The 15,969-nt window shown below is 36.7% G+C and overlaps 1 protein-coding gene across 1 annotated transcript in view; it reads left to right on the forward strand.

The window, feature by feature from the left end:
* The window catches only part of LOC131684709 (neural-cadherin-like), a 95,628-nt gene that overhangs the window by 43,322 nt on the left and 36,337 nt on the right, over positions 1 to 15,969 (forward strand). Inside the window, 2 exon segments of the mRNA XM_058967814.1 lie at positions 8,118 to 8,146; positions 8,149 to 8,307. Of these exon segments, the coding sequence (XP_058823797.1) occupies positions 8,118 to 8,146; positions 8,149 to 8,307 (188 nt within the window).

The raw sequence follows: 15,969 nt of genomic DNA on the forward strand, positions 1-15,969 counted from the left end.
GTAACAGCATATGTTAATATACCGGCTCTTCCACGCCAAGATATAACTTTCAAAGCTTTGGTTTAAAAACTGTATTTAAAAAAGTAAACTTTCATGTAGGAAATGCATTGAATTGGCCTAAGATGAAGCTGTCGAACTGCACAAAAAAATTTTTGTAGCAGGCGATTTGTAGTTGTGTCAAAATAAGTCATTTTTTCTTATATCTGGATCCGTCTACCGAAAAATCTATATTGACTAATGCCTCCAAACGTGACTTCTTGAGGTTTCATGAAGATCTGACACTAGCTCTGTACTACTTTTGCTTTCCGAAACAGTGGAACAAATTTCTACATTCCAGAACTTCACTTTGTCGGAAATGTAGGGCCATCGGAAGCTAAAACTTTGTAAAATCGCACCCTGGTCCTATCTTCAAAATCATACTGTGCAGTACTCTACGCAACTCGTTCGAGTATGAGCCGCTCATATGGTAGTCGGTCTTTGCCAGTATTGCTCTTCTCCCATCCATTCTTCTTTTGGGCCGCCGATGGATCAAGAGCCCTTATCGTTATGTTTATTACGTTTGCAATTTGGCATTTAACCCAATTATAGAAATGTGTCTGGTAGGGAGCGTGAAGATGCCAACTTAACTCATTAACATTTCGCAGTGAATTACTTCACATTCATTTGAGATATCATTTACACTTTTTGTACGCTTGCATTAGACTGCCCAGAAAAATGACGAATTTTTGAAAACTCAGTCGGCCCACCCCTGAGTCGATTCCTAGTCCCACCAGGAGTACTTGCACCAAATTTGAAGCAAATCGGACAAGTCTTACTACCGGACCAACGTGCCTGAAGTTTGTATTGAATTTTTCAACAATTTACTTGGAAAAAACTCCCTAGTTCGTATTTTCGCCGCTAGGTGGCACTGTATGCATTGTATTATCACGGTAAGTGAAAATAAGAAAGATAATTTAATTGTCTACAACTTTGTCGAAGACTGCTAGTAAATCCGGCTTTGTTAAAAGAAGTTATTAAACTTTTAACGAAGTGATGTCTGAGTCAGTTTTGCATGGGGCCTAACAATGCAAGGTTGTGTATCAGTACTCGAGACCCGCGAACTATACATTTTTGTAAAATAATGGTTAGATTTAGCTGAATAGTATGTTTACAGTAATTGTATTAAATAATGCGGACTATGTTTTGGTTAGAAAATTTTAGTTCTACTTGTGACCACATAGAGGGCGCCACAACTAACTTTTCATAGAAGAGAGATAGAGTATCAAAATGTTCGGATGAAATACTGAAAAATACCTGCTCTATAACTTTGTAGAAGACACCAAATTTCTATCTCTCTCCGTTGAAAAGTTAGTGTTGGCGCCCTCTATGCGGTAACAGGAGGAACTAAAATTTTCTAACCAAAGCATGACTCGTATTATTTACTATAATTCTTGTAAACATACCATTGAGCTAAACCTAACGATTATTTCACAAAAAATTTTAGTTCGTGTGACTCGAGTACTGATACACAACCATGCACTGCTAGGCCCCATGCAAAACTGACTCAGACATCACTTCGTTAAAAGTTTAATAACTTCTTTTAACAAAGCCGGATTGACTAGCAGTCTTTGACAAAGTTGTAGACAATTAAATTATCTTTCTTATTTTCACTTACTGTGGTAATACGATGCATACAGTGCCACCTGGCGGCGAAAATGCGAGCTGGTGGGTTTTCTCCATGTAAATTGTTGAAAATTCCCATACAAACTTCAGCCACGTTGGTCCGGTAGTTAGACTTGTCCGATTTGCTTCAAATTTGGTGCAAGTACTCCTGGTGGGACTAGGAATAGACTCAGGGGTGGGCCGATAGGGGTCATTTTTTCCTGTCACTCTAGCTTGCATACTTTGGAAATGATTTTTGAAGTGTCAATAAGTAGCAATACTCCCGATGGCCATCTGTTCGGAGTTCAAATTGCTCGTTTCGATTTCTCGGAAACTGATCGCGAGCGACTTCGTACCTATTGCTAAGATCATAATGGCCATATATGGATATATGGACTCTATTATATTTCACGCGGTTTTACCCTTTTATGTAATGCCCCGCGGAAGAATAATTATTAAAATGTCTATTCGAACGGCATTCATATTTCTACTGGAGTTCGCACACCTGAAAACTTTGATCAAAAATGAAAAGAAAAAGCGCGTGAGTACTTAGCTAAATCACAATATCTACCAAGATTTATCCTGATCCATTTCCCTACCTAATAACACCAATCCCATCCTGTGATACTTGTGGATGATGCAGAGAATTCATCGGTCATAATAGTCACAAGTGTTGTACTAACATTTCTTCCCATCCCAAAATTGACCTGCATGAGCGTAGCCATCTACGTTATTGATCATACTATAATCTTAGTTGCCCATGCCTGTCAATTTTGGGATGGGAAGATATGTTAGTACAACACTTGTGACTATTATGACCGAGGAATTTTAGCTGATCACTAAGCTAAGCTAAAAAGTGGAAAATTTTAAATAAATTTTGAACGATTCAAACACCCATAGGGATATTGTTAATTAAAAAAAGATAAAAAAAGATGTTTTTGACGTTAGTGTTAAATGCTATATAAAGTTTGAAAATCAATAGTGTTGAATGTTTCGAACACAGAAAAGCGGAATTAAAATGTATAGAGATAACATTTGTGCGACATTACTAGCAATTGATAAGGGAAGTAGACATGCAGTTGAGTATCATTAAGTTTGCATATGCTCATGATCAAAAATAATTTTCCAATTATGTCAAGTGTCCAATGACAAGGCAAATAAAGGATAACTAAAAAGTGGGTAATGTCAGAGACATAACGGAAGTGAAGCAGAATGCACTTAGGCTGTTAATTCGAATGCTTCAATTTAAACAATCTTCTGCGTGGTTGCAATAAAATAAGGCTATTTCGGTATTTCCATAAAATGGTACACATACATTGGGATGAAAAAAAATCAAGCATCTGTTCCTCCCTTCCTGATTGTAAAATGAATCAAGCACAAGTAATATTTTTTGCTTACGATTATTGAGTATTTTCATTACACATGTAGTGGTCCCAAAAAATATTCGTCTTGCTGCATATTTTTAGTTATAGGCCAGCTTAAAGTGTGTCATAGACATACAAAGCAAATTAATTGTCAAATTGTATAACACATACTTTTTGGACCCACTTAAGCTAAATCTATTCCACATTAGTTAAATGTCAGTAAACGGGCATTTACGCGTGGAATGTCAGCATTGGAGAGTTATCAGGAATCAGTAGCGACAGGCTCAAATGGCACGTAGATGACGGAAATTGATGATTAATGCCATTTTGAAATTCAATATGGTGACTTCCTGTTATAACAAAACAGTGCAAACCACTATCAAATGGTATAATCTGAAAAGGACTAGCCAGTAGATGACGGGAATTGAGCGTTGAAGTCATTTTGAAATCTAAGATTGTGGCTTCCGGTGAAAATGGCTACACATATGGGTATCATTTCAAACGGGCTGACAATTTTGATTTTCTACAAGGATTACACAATACATCTGAACTCTTCAAACATTCCTTGGAATTCCACGGAATGTATAGGAATATCTTATTCTGATATTGTTATGAAGACGATATGTTTCGGCAATAAAACGGACTTCCCTGCCCTCCCACTTATCTCCTCCAAGTCCTGTTTCAGTCAAGTACGGCTTTTTTCGTTATCCGGAGAGAACTAAACAATACCGTAACACGCCAAACCCACTGAAACTGTGGATGAAAAATTTAGGATGATCTGTTAAAAGATCTTCACGGGTGTCTCGTTTAACCGTGAAGATCTTTTAACAGATCATCCTTCAGCACATTCAAAAAGTGACCTTTTTCGCAACTGTCAATATTCATATCTGATTTTGTGCAAAGTGACTTAATTTCAGATTCACCGACAATCCCTAAAGGAGTGGAAAAGATCGCATCAATGGTTTGATCAAAACAGGTAGGAAATTGCATTCCAGCAAAGTCCACACCATTAAATCCTATTTTGTACTACCACTTATTCAAAATTGAATTATTACATAGTAGAACCGCAAGAGGGCGCTACATCTAGACGTTAAATTGATCACAGACGCTTATAACGAGCTCGTTGGATACGTGCCAAACTACCAAATCGTTAACACTTGGAATCCGTTAATTCAGCTCCGAAAAAGAGCGTTCTGCTTTTCCTGTGCTGTCACACTGGTGTATGTGTGTGATCATTGTATCTTCTGTGTATGCATGAAACTGGCACGTCAGTGCATCATTGGAATGGAATGCTCTCAGTGCCTGACGGCAGTTATGGAATATATTGCCACCGAAGAATTCGAGCTGACATGAAACACAGCCGCTGCTATGATGTCAGAACGCAAACTGACGATTTTTTTTCTTATTGGGCTCTTTAATACGTGTGTCACATTTGATTTTGATGATGAAGAAGCAGTCCTAGCAGCGCTCGATCACTTGCTTGAATATTGCGGACCAATCATAGGGCAGATAGTTACTGCTTATACCAAGTCCATTATTTCAGTTAAATATACTACCCATGATCGCATAGTTGTCCCGTTTTCTATGGGATTTCCTATCTTTATGGGACTGATATGCGATCATGGGCAGTATAGTAGTCGTACATTTTACGGAATTGAATACAACATAGAAACACATATTTTCGATTAGACAGCGCAAAACAATAGATATTTCATTCAGTATTTCGAATGATATAAGCATTCAAAGGCTAGGAAATTTTCCCAGCAGAATAAATTATTCTACTCCAAAATCAATAGTTTTAGTCAATTCGAATGCATTTAGGTATGCAATTGCATTAAAATGGTCAATAGTTTAAGTTGTCGATAATGGTGTCAAATGAAAAGAAAAGTTGAGAATAAGTTTAATTAAATTTTGAGCCATTTTCAAATGCATGTAGGGATGATTTTCATTGACCAATTTAAAATTTTTACTGAAAAAAGTGATACTAGCTAGTCACACTTTTCTAGGAAAATGAACAGTGAATATTTCCGGATTTAGTTCCAACATCTACATATTTAACACATATTGTGCTTTCTTTTTCGTCCTATTATGCAGGAATCAGTGAGTGTGCGTGTGCAAATCTTCATAGCGTATTCACAATTGTTTTTACTGTACAATTCATTTAAATATCGGTGTGCCCTTTTCCAAGACTGCTTACTTTTGGTTCCATATTCCACTATTGAAATACCGCTCTTATATTTGCTTTTACAAAAAATTTCTTTGTACGCCATGGATTCCGGGTGGGTTTGCTCGTTGTGTAGTGGGAATTTCTATGTCGCCTGGATAAGATTTAATCTGCTGCAGTAATATTGACTGAGATATGCTGTAGCTTTATGTTATAAGTAATGTGAATTTTATGTTAGTTTGAATGGAAAACTTTATTAGATTAAGTTTTACGTTAATATTAATTAAATCAATTCACAAATTACGTTATAATTAATATTTATGAATTTTTACTGTATGCTTGCAGCTGGCATTAGCTTTATAATTATTAAAGATTGCAAAAAAATTGTTTTGTCCCTGAGCAGGTAGTCAGTGTAGTAAAGTTTCAGTTCATTCAATCGAAACTGAAGGAACGCAGTCAATCAGGTGGCTATTGTAATATTCATATTCATTTGACATATCGATTGCTATTGAACTGAATGTTCAATTTATGGCTCTTCAATCACTGTCGAGTTAAAATATGTCAAATAAAAAGATACCCCTTTCAACTAACCCAGTGAACATCAGTCAAATGAGATACGGCTAAACAGTCGAACTCATCCAAGGTACAAGGTGATAGATAACGGAAATTGATGATTAAATCCATTTTTAAGTCCAAGATGTAGCAATATAAATATCATTTGAAAAGGGGGTGGTCAGTAGATGACACAAATTGATGATTTAGGCCATTTTGAAGTCTAAGGTGACGGCTTCCGGCTATCACACAACGGTGAAAACCACTATCATTTGAAAGAGGCTTGTCAGTAGATGGCGGAAATTGAGGGTTCAAGTCATTTCGAAATTCAAGATTCTGACTTTCGGTTACCGCAAGATTGATAATGGGGTTTCACTGTTTTGTGGTAACCGGAAGCCGCTGCTTGGTTTTCAAAATGACGTCAATCATCAATTTACATCATCTACTGACTAGAACTTTTCTTATGAAACACATATGGATTATTGTATCGATTTTGTTGGCTATTTTCGGCAAATTTAAGCCTAAGAGAAACACACGTATAAAGCAATAAAATTGAAAAATGGATATGTATTCTAGAGCGAATTACTTATAAACTTAGAACGGAGAACTAGGACTAGGCAGGCTCATATGGACATGATCGAAAGGAAATGTGAAGAATTTTTTGCCTTCTGCTAAGTAGGTGTTGGACGTTGCACCCAAGTCTACTGCATGATATTGCAGGTAACTCTTCAGTGAACCAAATTTTAATACTTCACAAAACTTTAGGGTTATGTTGGTACTCCATATTGTTTGTTTTGTTTTCCGCATCGCTTTCGTAAATATTTCTTAAAAAAAATCTCGTATATTTTATACAAGTCATACAAAGTCATAAAAGCTTTTTACCAATAACTTTTAATTACTGTTTTTGTACTTGCTGGACTTAAAATCTACAGGAAAATCATTGTGAGACACGCAAATTAAAAGAGATATATAGGCATGTCAAAAAATGTTATGTTAGTGATACATAATAGAAATATTGTGTTTCCTTTAATTAGTATTCGTTTTTGATGGGTATTCGCATTCGAATTATTGACAGGAGTGTGACGTGAGAAATACGAGGAAAAATAGCAGTGTAAATCAAGTCGAAAAATTCGGCTTGTTTTTTTTTGCTTCGTCTCCGAACAAGTTCCGTAGTGTACCAGTAAATATATTACACCATAACAATCCCCCGCAGCGATGAAACTGTAAACGCTGTACTACATTTGTGAAAATTTCATCATTTTGAAGCGGTGGAATTCCACAAAAACTGTACTCCCTTTTTCCTTACATATCACATTGCTAGAGAATTTACAACGGGAAACTGATTCACAGCACATAACTGACGTTTCTGGCGGAGACAAAAGTTTCCGTCAACACTGCCGTAGCTTGTTCGTTCCAACCTCCCACCGTCCGAAGAACAACATTCCCTTCGAACATTATCATTCTAATCCGTTTTACTTCCCAAGCTAACCAAACAGTATCTTCTATATTTATTCGGTTTCCATATATATATATTTTTTTTCTTTATTTTGATTCCCTCGACAACCCTTTGTTTGGTTTCATTTCCACCCTGTTTCGTTGGGTTCATTTTCCGTAGTCATGTTGAATGTGTCAACATATTTATCCGTTCTACGAAAAGTGAAAACCAAACTCGACTTACTACGGTGCCAGTCTGTTGCACGGCGGACGAACGAACGAACGAACGGGGGTAGGTTCTGCACACAAAAAAAAGAAACTTGATGAATGGAAAGAGCCTTGCAACCGACAGTACAGGACGGCCGACTTTCGGTATAAAGAGCTAAGCAAAAAAAATGCATTGGATACGTTTTCCAGCTTGTCCAAATTGATACGACTTTAATTCGAGTTTGGTTTGAGTCTTTCAATGGTACACTTCACAGAAGGGTACTCTTCCGGGATCATCCCCTCGAGTCTCTGTCTATATATAACGGGGAAAATTGAAAAGCCCTCGGAACAGCCCATAGTTCACCAGTCGTTGGAGTTTTGCTTTTTGTGGCGCAACTTTATATTCCGAAGTACTGTTTAGTGTGGTTTTCATTTTCACAATTCCTCGTTGTGGTAATATTTTATTTCTTCGGTTTTTTTTCTGATTCCGGGGGTATGATCCCAGCTTAGTAGAAGGAAGAGACAATCTCCATAAGATGGAAAATCTAGCATAAGTCGATAAATTTCGTCAGCAAATGTCACAGCTACTGCAGATTTTCCATCTGTTATCAATCGAACCGTAATCACACTGGTGTGACTTCATAATACTAATATATTATCCTTGTTTTCTTCCCATCCCAACCGTCGTCGCGAAATGAAAAAAAAATCTCCAATATTTCACTCTAAATCCATCCGAAACGGAACCAACGAAACAGCTCCGGCATCGAAGGAAACCCCACCGTATTTTACCGGCTGATGCCGGGTTCGACGGCGCAGACCAACAAGTTGCACACGTTCTACCTGCAGCAGCGACCCGACAACGGCGACACGTGGGCGGATATAAAAGTCAACCATCCGCTCGATTTCGAAACGATAAAGGAGTACAATCTCACCGTGCGAGTCGAGGTAAGTGGAATTTATCGGATTGTAATTGGGGGTATAGATTTTCAGCTAATCAAATTGGACTTGCAATCTTGGGAATCAGTATACAGAGCGGTACGGTGAAGGTCGATCATGTTGGGAACTGCAGGAAGCAGTCGTTAGCGTACAGGGCATTTAGTTCATATATCTAACCGTCACTACGAAGCTCATTTATTTGAATAAAATTTATCTGTTTACAAAATCATCTTTGTAGATAAAGATCTTAATGGTTAAAGAAATGTGTAATTGGTGAAATGACATGTAGTTACGTTCCTCATAGCTCCTGCGTGGCTGAATTAGAAGAATAATCCAGATTTCCCGGTTTACTCGAATTTGAGCTGCCGGTCGCTTGTTTCCCTGTACCCATTTTCTTCAAATGTACACAGTTGCGACATGCATTCGAAATTGAACTCCGTTTCAATCGATATTTAGAGAATTTTCTCGTGCAGGTTTTGAAGTACGAATGCGATTAGGCCGTTCTATTTCTTTTATGTGTCCCTGTATCATGACACCACTTACGCTCAGATCACTTGGCGTACTTCTGAAAATCAGTCCTCTGCGCGTCAATTCTGTACACAGACTGGTTTTCTATAGTATCATGAAGACTACGGAGATAAATGTATTGCATTCAAAATCAGTACACTCGAAATCAATATTCAACTCACAATGCTAACATCCAGCATGGCGGTTCCTGAAGGAGGTACGGATGACTCGTGCCTCCTATTCACCCAGAAAGTGTTGAGCTAGAAAAGTGTGGGTATACAACCTTTTCGCCAATACTTGTGCTTGTAAATTTTTGTATTTTTATTTAATACATTGTAGCTTCTTTAATCATTCAATTGATGAATAAACAAAAACGAGTAGTCCTCAGTGGTTTCCTTGATGAATATCTTAAGTAATTTCTGTGTATTATTTGCCAGAAACGCATGTCAGGAAATGCGTTTCTCGCGAATTCAAAATTCCATTTTCAAAATCGTGCATCAGGCACATTTCACCCAAGTTGTGGGACGAGTTTTGCGTTTTGTGCATACAATTTATTGCAATGTTTGGTGTTTATATGATAAATGCCTAACTTTTGGTCAAGGAAAGTATATTGATTCAGTTTGAAATGTAAAAGTTACGCTAAAAATATAGTTCCCAAGAGCGTGAATAAAGTGTTATGAATTTCTGGAGTAACTGCGTTTTCACGATACGAAAACAGGACTATAAACAAAAATCTTTTGCTTTATAAATATGTTCAATATCCCTTCAGTAACGTCTTCGTAATACTTTTATTAGTGGAGATATTTGCTTTTGTTTTGTGAACGTCAGTCACGGTTTCCAACAAATCGGTTTTATATTCGTGAACTAATTCTTAACTTTATGAGCACTATTCGTTAAACCAAAGCTTGACTAGTGATTTTATTCATAGATTTAGGAATGGCAGTCTATTTTTAACCATCAAAGGCATCGGTCACAATACTTAGTGTGCTCCTGCTTCTGTCCGAGCCAGTGCAAAGTGAACGAAAAAAACAGTTACTTGCGTGCATTGTCTGAAGAACAAAGGATACCGTTATTTTTATTCTTGCGTGATCTATCAAGATGACTGAGTTTCATCAACAAAACGTGATTATTCGGCCTAGAACAGTGGCCATTGACTTCAGGTCTTTTCGCATAAGACCAAGTATTCGTGATGTGGAACATCTGCTGAAGGTGAAAATGCAGCTTAGGTTTTCGGAAATCACCTGCATACAGCTTGATCACGTCAGGCATGCGGTGCTGATAACCTTTAACAAATTCTCCCAGGAGAGAAAATTCATTTCGCAGAACAATTTAAAACACGTGCTTGTTTGTGACAACGCTGAAATCAAGATCCCTATATACATGGATAATGGAAATATTGAAGTTAAATTACATGATTTATCGCCACTTACTTGCAAAGTGGCAATTAAAAAATTCATGTCGAATTTCGGAGCAAGACAATCTATTACGGAGGACACATGGAGAAACGACTTCCCAGGTATTTCAAATGGTGTCTTTGTGATGAGAATGCGGGTAGACCAACCCTTTCCCTCCTACTTTACCCTGCAGTACAAAACAGAAGGGGGAGATACTATTATACAGCGAACTCTCTGTACATATTAAAGGCAAACTAATACGTGCCAGTTCTGTGAACGAACGGCACATTACGGACAACTCTGCCCAGAAAACTTTGAGGAAAGCTCATCTTCAGAAAGATATGCCAACACACCGGCTCCAATATCTTTACCTGAACCACAAACGGTTGCCAGATTTGTGGCAGCAGTTAAGCAGTTAATGACAACTCGAAAAGCTTCAAACTTAACAACTAATACCATCAGTGAAGAAGCTACCACTAAGGATGGAGTCTTCACATTCATGACCCGCAAGAAACCAGGAAGAACATCTGATCACGAGTATCTAGGCAGTAATCAAGATGATGATAAGGACGTAAACAACAACAAGAGAGATCTGAATAACCCCGAAGTTGGTGAGAGCAGGAACATCTTCCCGACGCGAAAAAAGATCTCCGCTTGTGCGCAGTTGCGCGCACGTGATCTTTCAGGCTCAAAATAAAATTTATTGCAATTTTTATTTTTTACATCTTGTAAATAAATAAAAGACCCATGGCTCCTCTAAGCCAACGTATTGAGCCGTGTTAAATAAACGAATTAAAAAAAATAGATTTAGGAACATTATTCAGAATTCGACTATGCAACGTTACCTCCTACCTTACCCTGCAGTACAAAACAGAAGGGGGAGATACTATTACACAGCGAACTCTTTGTACATATCAAGAGCAAGCTAATACGTGCCAGCTCTGTGAACGAACGGCAACGTGAACGAACGGAAACGTCAACTGATTCATGATTTATTACATCTCGATTATGATCTGGTTTTCATAGTTGTGAATTTGCTCACAAAGTCACAACAGTCTGGATATTTTTTCGTGAACTATTTCACGAAACTGGGAATTTTATGCATGATCCCCCTCGATTCTCGTTAATTAATTCATGATTTCTAATGTATTAGTCACGATTCAATATCCGTGCTCATAAAATAGTTAACAAAATCATGAAATGTCATTCACGGATACGTGAACTGGTTCATGATTCCTAGTATAATAGTCAGGACTGACCAAGCGAGCCCGCGATATAGTTCAGAAAATCATAAAATATTATTCTCGCATTCGTGAACTTGTGCATAATTCCTAGTATGACATGACCTAGTAGTGACGACTTACCATTCGTGCTCGTGAAATAGTCCATAAAATCATGAAATATTATTTATGAATTTGTGAAGTAGTTTAGTTATCCCCTGTTTATGATTCACGATCTATATTGGGTGCTCGTGATATTTAGAAGCTATCCCTAATCATTTTCAATTTCGTCCTTAGCTGGAAATCGAAAATTTGTGCAATCTTAGAACTTCACTAAGTTAAGCTTTTAGGTTAATAATAGAGTTGATAGGAGGGGCTCCTGAATGTTTTTACTACATAACAGATCGACGATGGTACCCGGGTACCCACGAAACTGAAATACCATTAACTAAAGCAATTTCAAACCGATTTCGACACTTTTGGGTGTTTTGGATTCAGGAACTCGTCCACTTTTAGAATTGGTAAAAATGAATTAGGTTACTCATTCGGTTCCCGGGAATCCGCATTTCCGGAAGCATGTTCCAGTGCTGGGATACTATTTGTGAATTTCAATGGAATACTGACGACAGACTTCCGAGACAATTTGAAGAGTTTTGATACTCATATTGAAAGGAAATAATTAAAATTTACAAATCATACCCTAGTACTGGAACATTACTCCCGAAAATTCGGATTACCAAGAACCAGATCCATTCATCCGGTTCAATTTCACATAATTAAAAAGTGGACGAGCTCCTGAATCCAAAACATCTAAAAGTGTCCAAATAGGTTAAAGAAAGCCAAAGCTATAAGCATTTCAATTTTTTCGTCGGCCTGTTAAAGGTGTTTTTTGTGGACACTTAATGGTTAATAGATACGTGCAGCTGATATAAGAAAACTGTTAGGACGCGAACATGTTTAATCATGTTTTGATTTATTATTGTTTACGTGACTTCAATTTCATTCGTCACATTCCTCGAACTTCGTTATTCATTTGATAAGGTTCAGTGTAATGCCTGAACAGAAAATCAAAACTGCATTGTGCACCAAAAATACATTATAGAGCCACAGTTCGTGTTCGTGATATAGTTCACAGAATAAGATACTGCGAATCAGTCACACGTTTATGATCCAGTCCATATTGTCATAACAAAAACATAACTTATCACGATAAGGCGAAGAGAAACAACGAATAACGTTATAAAACTGCTGATATCACTAGCATGCGTCACGTTACTCAACATGTCAAATTCTAAAGTAAGCTCAAGAATAAAATCGCACGATGACGTGCATATAAATTACGAAAATCGTGACTAAGATTCTGAAATCATGCACTTTAATCATTCTACTAGTAACTAAAATATCGAAGATCGTGGCTAAGGTCCTGAAATCATGAACATACATGCCCAAGCAACATATGTAACAAGTCTAAGAAATTTTTTATCTATCTAGTGGAATATCAGTTGTAGAAAAGTATAAAAGCGTTTTTCAGACCATCGTTTGTTACTTATGGACCACAAACAAGTATGTTGTTCTTTTAATCAAGAAATCCAATTTTTACGGTTCGATTAGAACCGTAAAAATTGGATTTCTTGATTAAAAGAATTATTTTCCATTTTACCACGCCGATTCTAAACCATACTTAGTAGGTGGAGCCTATTATGTTTGATAACTGTTAGTTGAAAGTATCTTAATACTATAGTGGATAGCAGCTGACAGTGTTTGTTTGCAATAAGTATCATATAAAGAACAAAATACTTGCAAACTTGTGAAATACTTGCCGACACTTTAACAAAACAAATTTGTAACAACGAGGAGGCGTCATCGATGCATCAGTATTCGTTGTTTTTCTTCTGTCAAAGAATCAGCCACAACAAGAAGACGGCCATGATGCTTTTATAAATTTTCGCACCGTATTCGAATTGCATATTGGTAGGCGCAATCGAATACTGCGTCATTTGCCTGGAGTGCTCTATATGATTGTTTTATTTTCATTCATTTCTGATTTTATTTGATGGCGCATTGAAAATATAAACGTAAAATTGAAAAATTAATTGGAAATCTAGATGCGCCGGCGAAATTTAAGTATAGCAGAGAAAAATATTTGCTTCCAAAAGTTCAATATTATCTTGCGAAAAATCATGGTATTATTCCAACACCAAATATTTTCCAAACATAATTGAACTCAATTTGAAACTAGGTAGCAAAATTGATTTGCAAAGTACCGCGATTGTTCTAAATTATCATGACATGTTACAAATAGACTCCGTCTTGGGGCTTTTTTGGCGATGAAACAGTTGAGAATATGTTCACCGCAGCTGGATCGTTACACGTGATTTGGTTTTATTATTAGTTATAAGCATTTTCTCATAACAAAATATGTTCCTTGGGTGATTCTACTCGTGACTTAAATTTATTTATTTATTTATTTATTTATTTCAAGTCGTCAATCAGATGTAGACCGGTTTCTTACAATAATTATTAAACTAACTTAACACTAGTTGAAATTTTGGTTTACTTTAAACTGCTGTTTAAGTTTTGTTTTCGACATAGTGAAGTCAATGCTTTCGCAATGTTTGTTGTAAATATTCATCATTTGGTTTAAAGGGCCAAACTTGGCATAATTAGTGCGATGGCGAATTGTACAAAAGATGCTGCGGTTACGTAGTTGTCGAGAAGGAGCATAAAAATTTAGTTTCGATAAAAGTTCGATTGAATCAATACGATGTGATACAATGTCGTTTACAAATGATACCATAGAAAATTCACGACGATCTTTCAAGGTTTGAATGTCAATTAGCATGCACCGTGCTTCATAAGATGGCAAATGTAGTCCAGTCCAACCTAGTTTACGAAGAGCGAACATCAAAAACTGCTTTTGTACTGATTCTATCCGGTTTGCATGCGTTGCTGAAAAAGGCGACCAAACTATACTACAATATTCTAGTGTTGAACGCACATAGGCTACATATAATGTTTTTATTGTGTAGGGATCTTGGAAATTATAGCTGAAGCGTTTAATAAAACCTAGTGTGCTGTTTGCTTTGTTAATTATTGTGTTATAATGATCTATGAATGTTATTTTGGAATCTATAATAACTCCTAGATCTCTTATTCTGTCACACTTTTCTACTTGTTGATTTCCCAATAAGATTCTATTGTTCTGTATATTATTCTTTCTACTCAATGTTATGGAATTACATTTTTTTACATTCAGTTTCAGCAGGCTTTTATTACACCATGTATAAAATATATTTACTTCGTTTTGAAATGTCTGAAAGTCTTCACCATTTCTTATTTCTAGAAATAGTTTCATATCATCAGCATATATAAGAACTTTTACATTTTTTAGAATGAAGGAAATGTCGTTAACAAATAAAATAAAGAATAGCGGGCCCAAATGAGACCCTTGAGGGACTCCTGATGTAACTTGAATTGGGATTGATTTTATCCCTTTAAATCTAACAGCTTGTTCACGATTTGTAAGATATGATTGTACCCATGTAAGAAGTCCTGGCTCAAACCCCATTTTTTTCTAAATATCACGATAACGTGAATAGAATTTACGAAAATCGTGACTAAGCAAAAGTACCAGTTCCTGGAACCATGAACATAAATCACTCTTCTCTTCCAGAAAATCCGATAATGAACTCATGAATAAAATATCTCTGTAATGAGATGAGAAATTACAAACATCCTAAAATAATGAACATCGTTCAACTGCCTGCTATTTTGAGTTGATATAGCTTGGTAATGCCAGTGTATTCCCAAATTAGGGACCATTCAGAAATTACATTACGCAAAAATAGCCCAAAATCTACCCTTTTCCCTCACCCATGCAACAAATAGTCACAAATATATTTACCCCCTCTCCCCTAGTACGTAACAAGACCTTAAATGTTTTTTTTTCTTTGGTAAAAACATGTTATGTAACGCTCTAGCCTACTCCATCTCTCCCATATGTCACAACATGTATCATTTTGTCGTTCCTAATCTCGAAAAAATACTGCTTTACATGGGCTTTTGATCCATTTCGAAATAAGCATGCCAACTTGCAATGACTTCATTTGAACCAACACTATCACCAACGAGAAATGCCACAGAAATAGCTGGAATGCGATTAAATGCACTTGAATATGACCAGATAAAAATGACACAAATGTCATATATAATAATTTCTAAGGCCCATAACCGGAAATGATAACACTTCTTGTTCTCTGTTTGCGCCTATTTCCAATTTAGCATCGTCAGAATAATAGGGTTTCACTGTACATATAGCATACGTGCAATCGGTGTACCATTTAGATTAGATTCATTTTGTGTAGCTGTAGAGTAATTTACGCTTCTGTTAGCATGCTTCCGGGTCAGAAAAGAGTTTCCGGTTGAACCAATAGCGTTCGTCTAAAAGTGTATCAGGGCTCACACCAGATCAGATACGTTTTCACGTTAATAAGTTACGCGTTGCTTAGTTCAATATTGTTTATATATTGCTCATCTGTCCGTTAAATATA

Source organism: Topomyia yanbarensis, chromosome 2 (assembly GCF_030247195.1).
Source record: "Topomyia yanbarensis strain Yona2022 chromosome 2, ASM3024719v1, whole genome shotgun sequence".
Classification (NCBI taxonomy): Eukaryota; Metazoa; Arthropoda; class Insecta; order Diptera; family Culicidae; genus Topomyia; species Topomyia yanbarensis.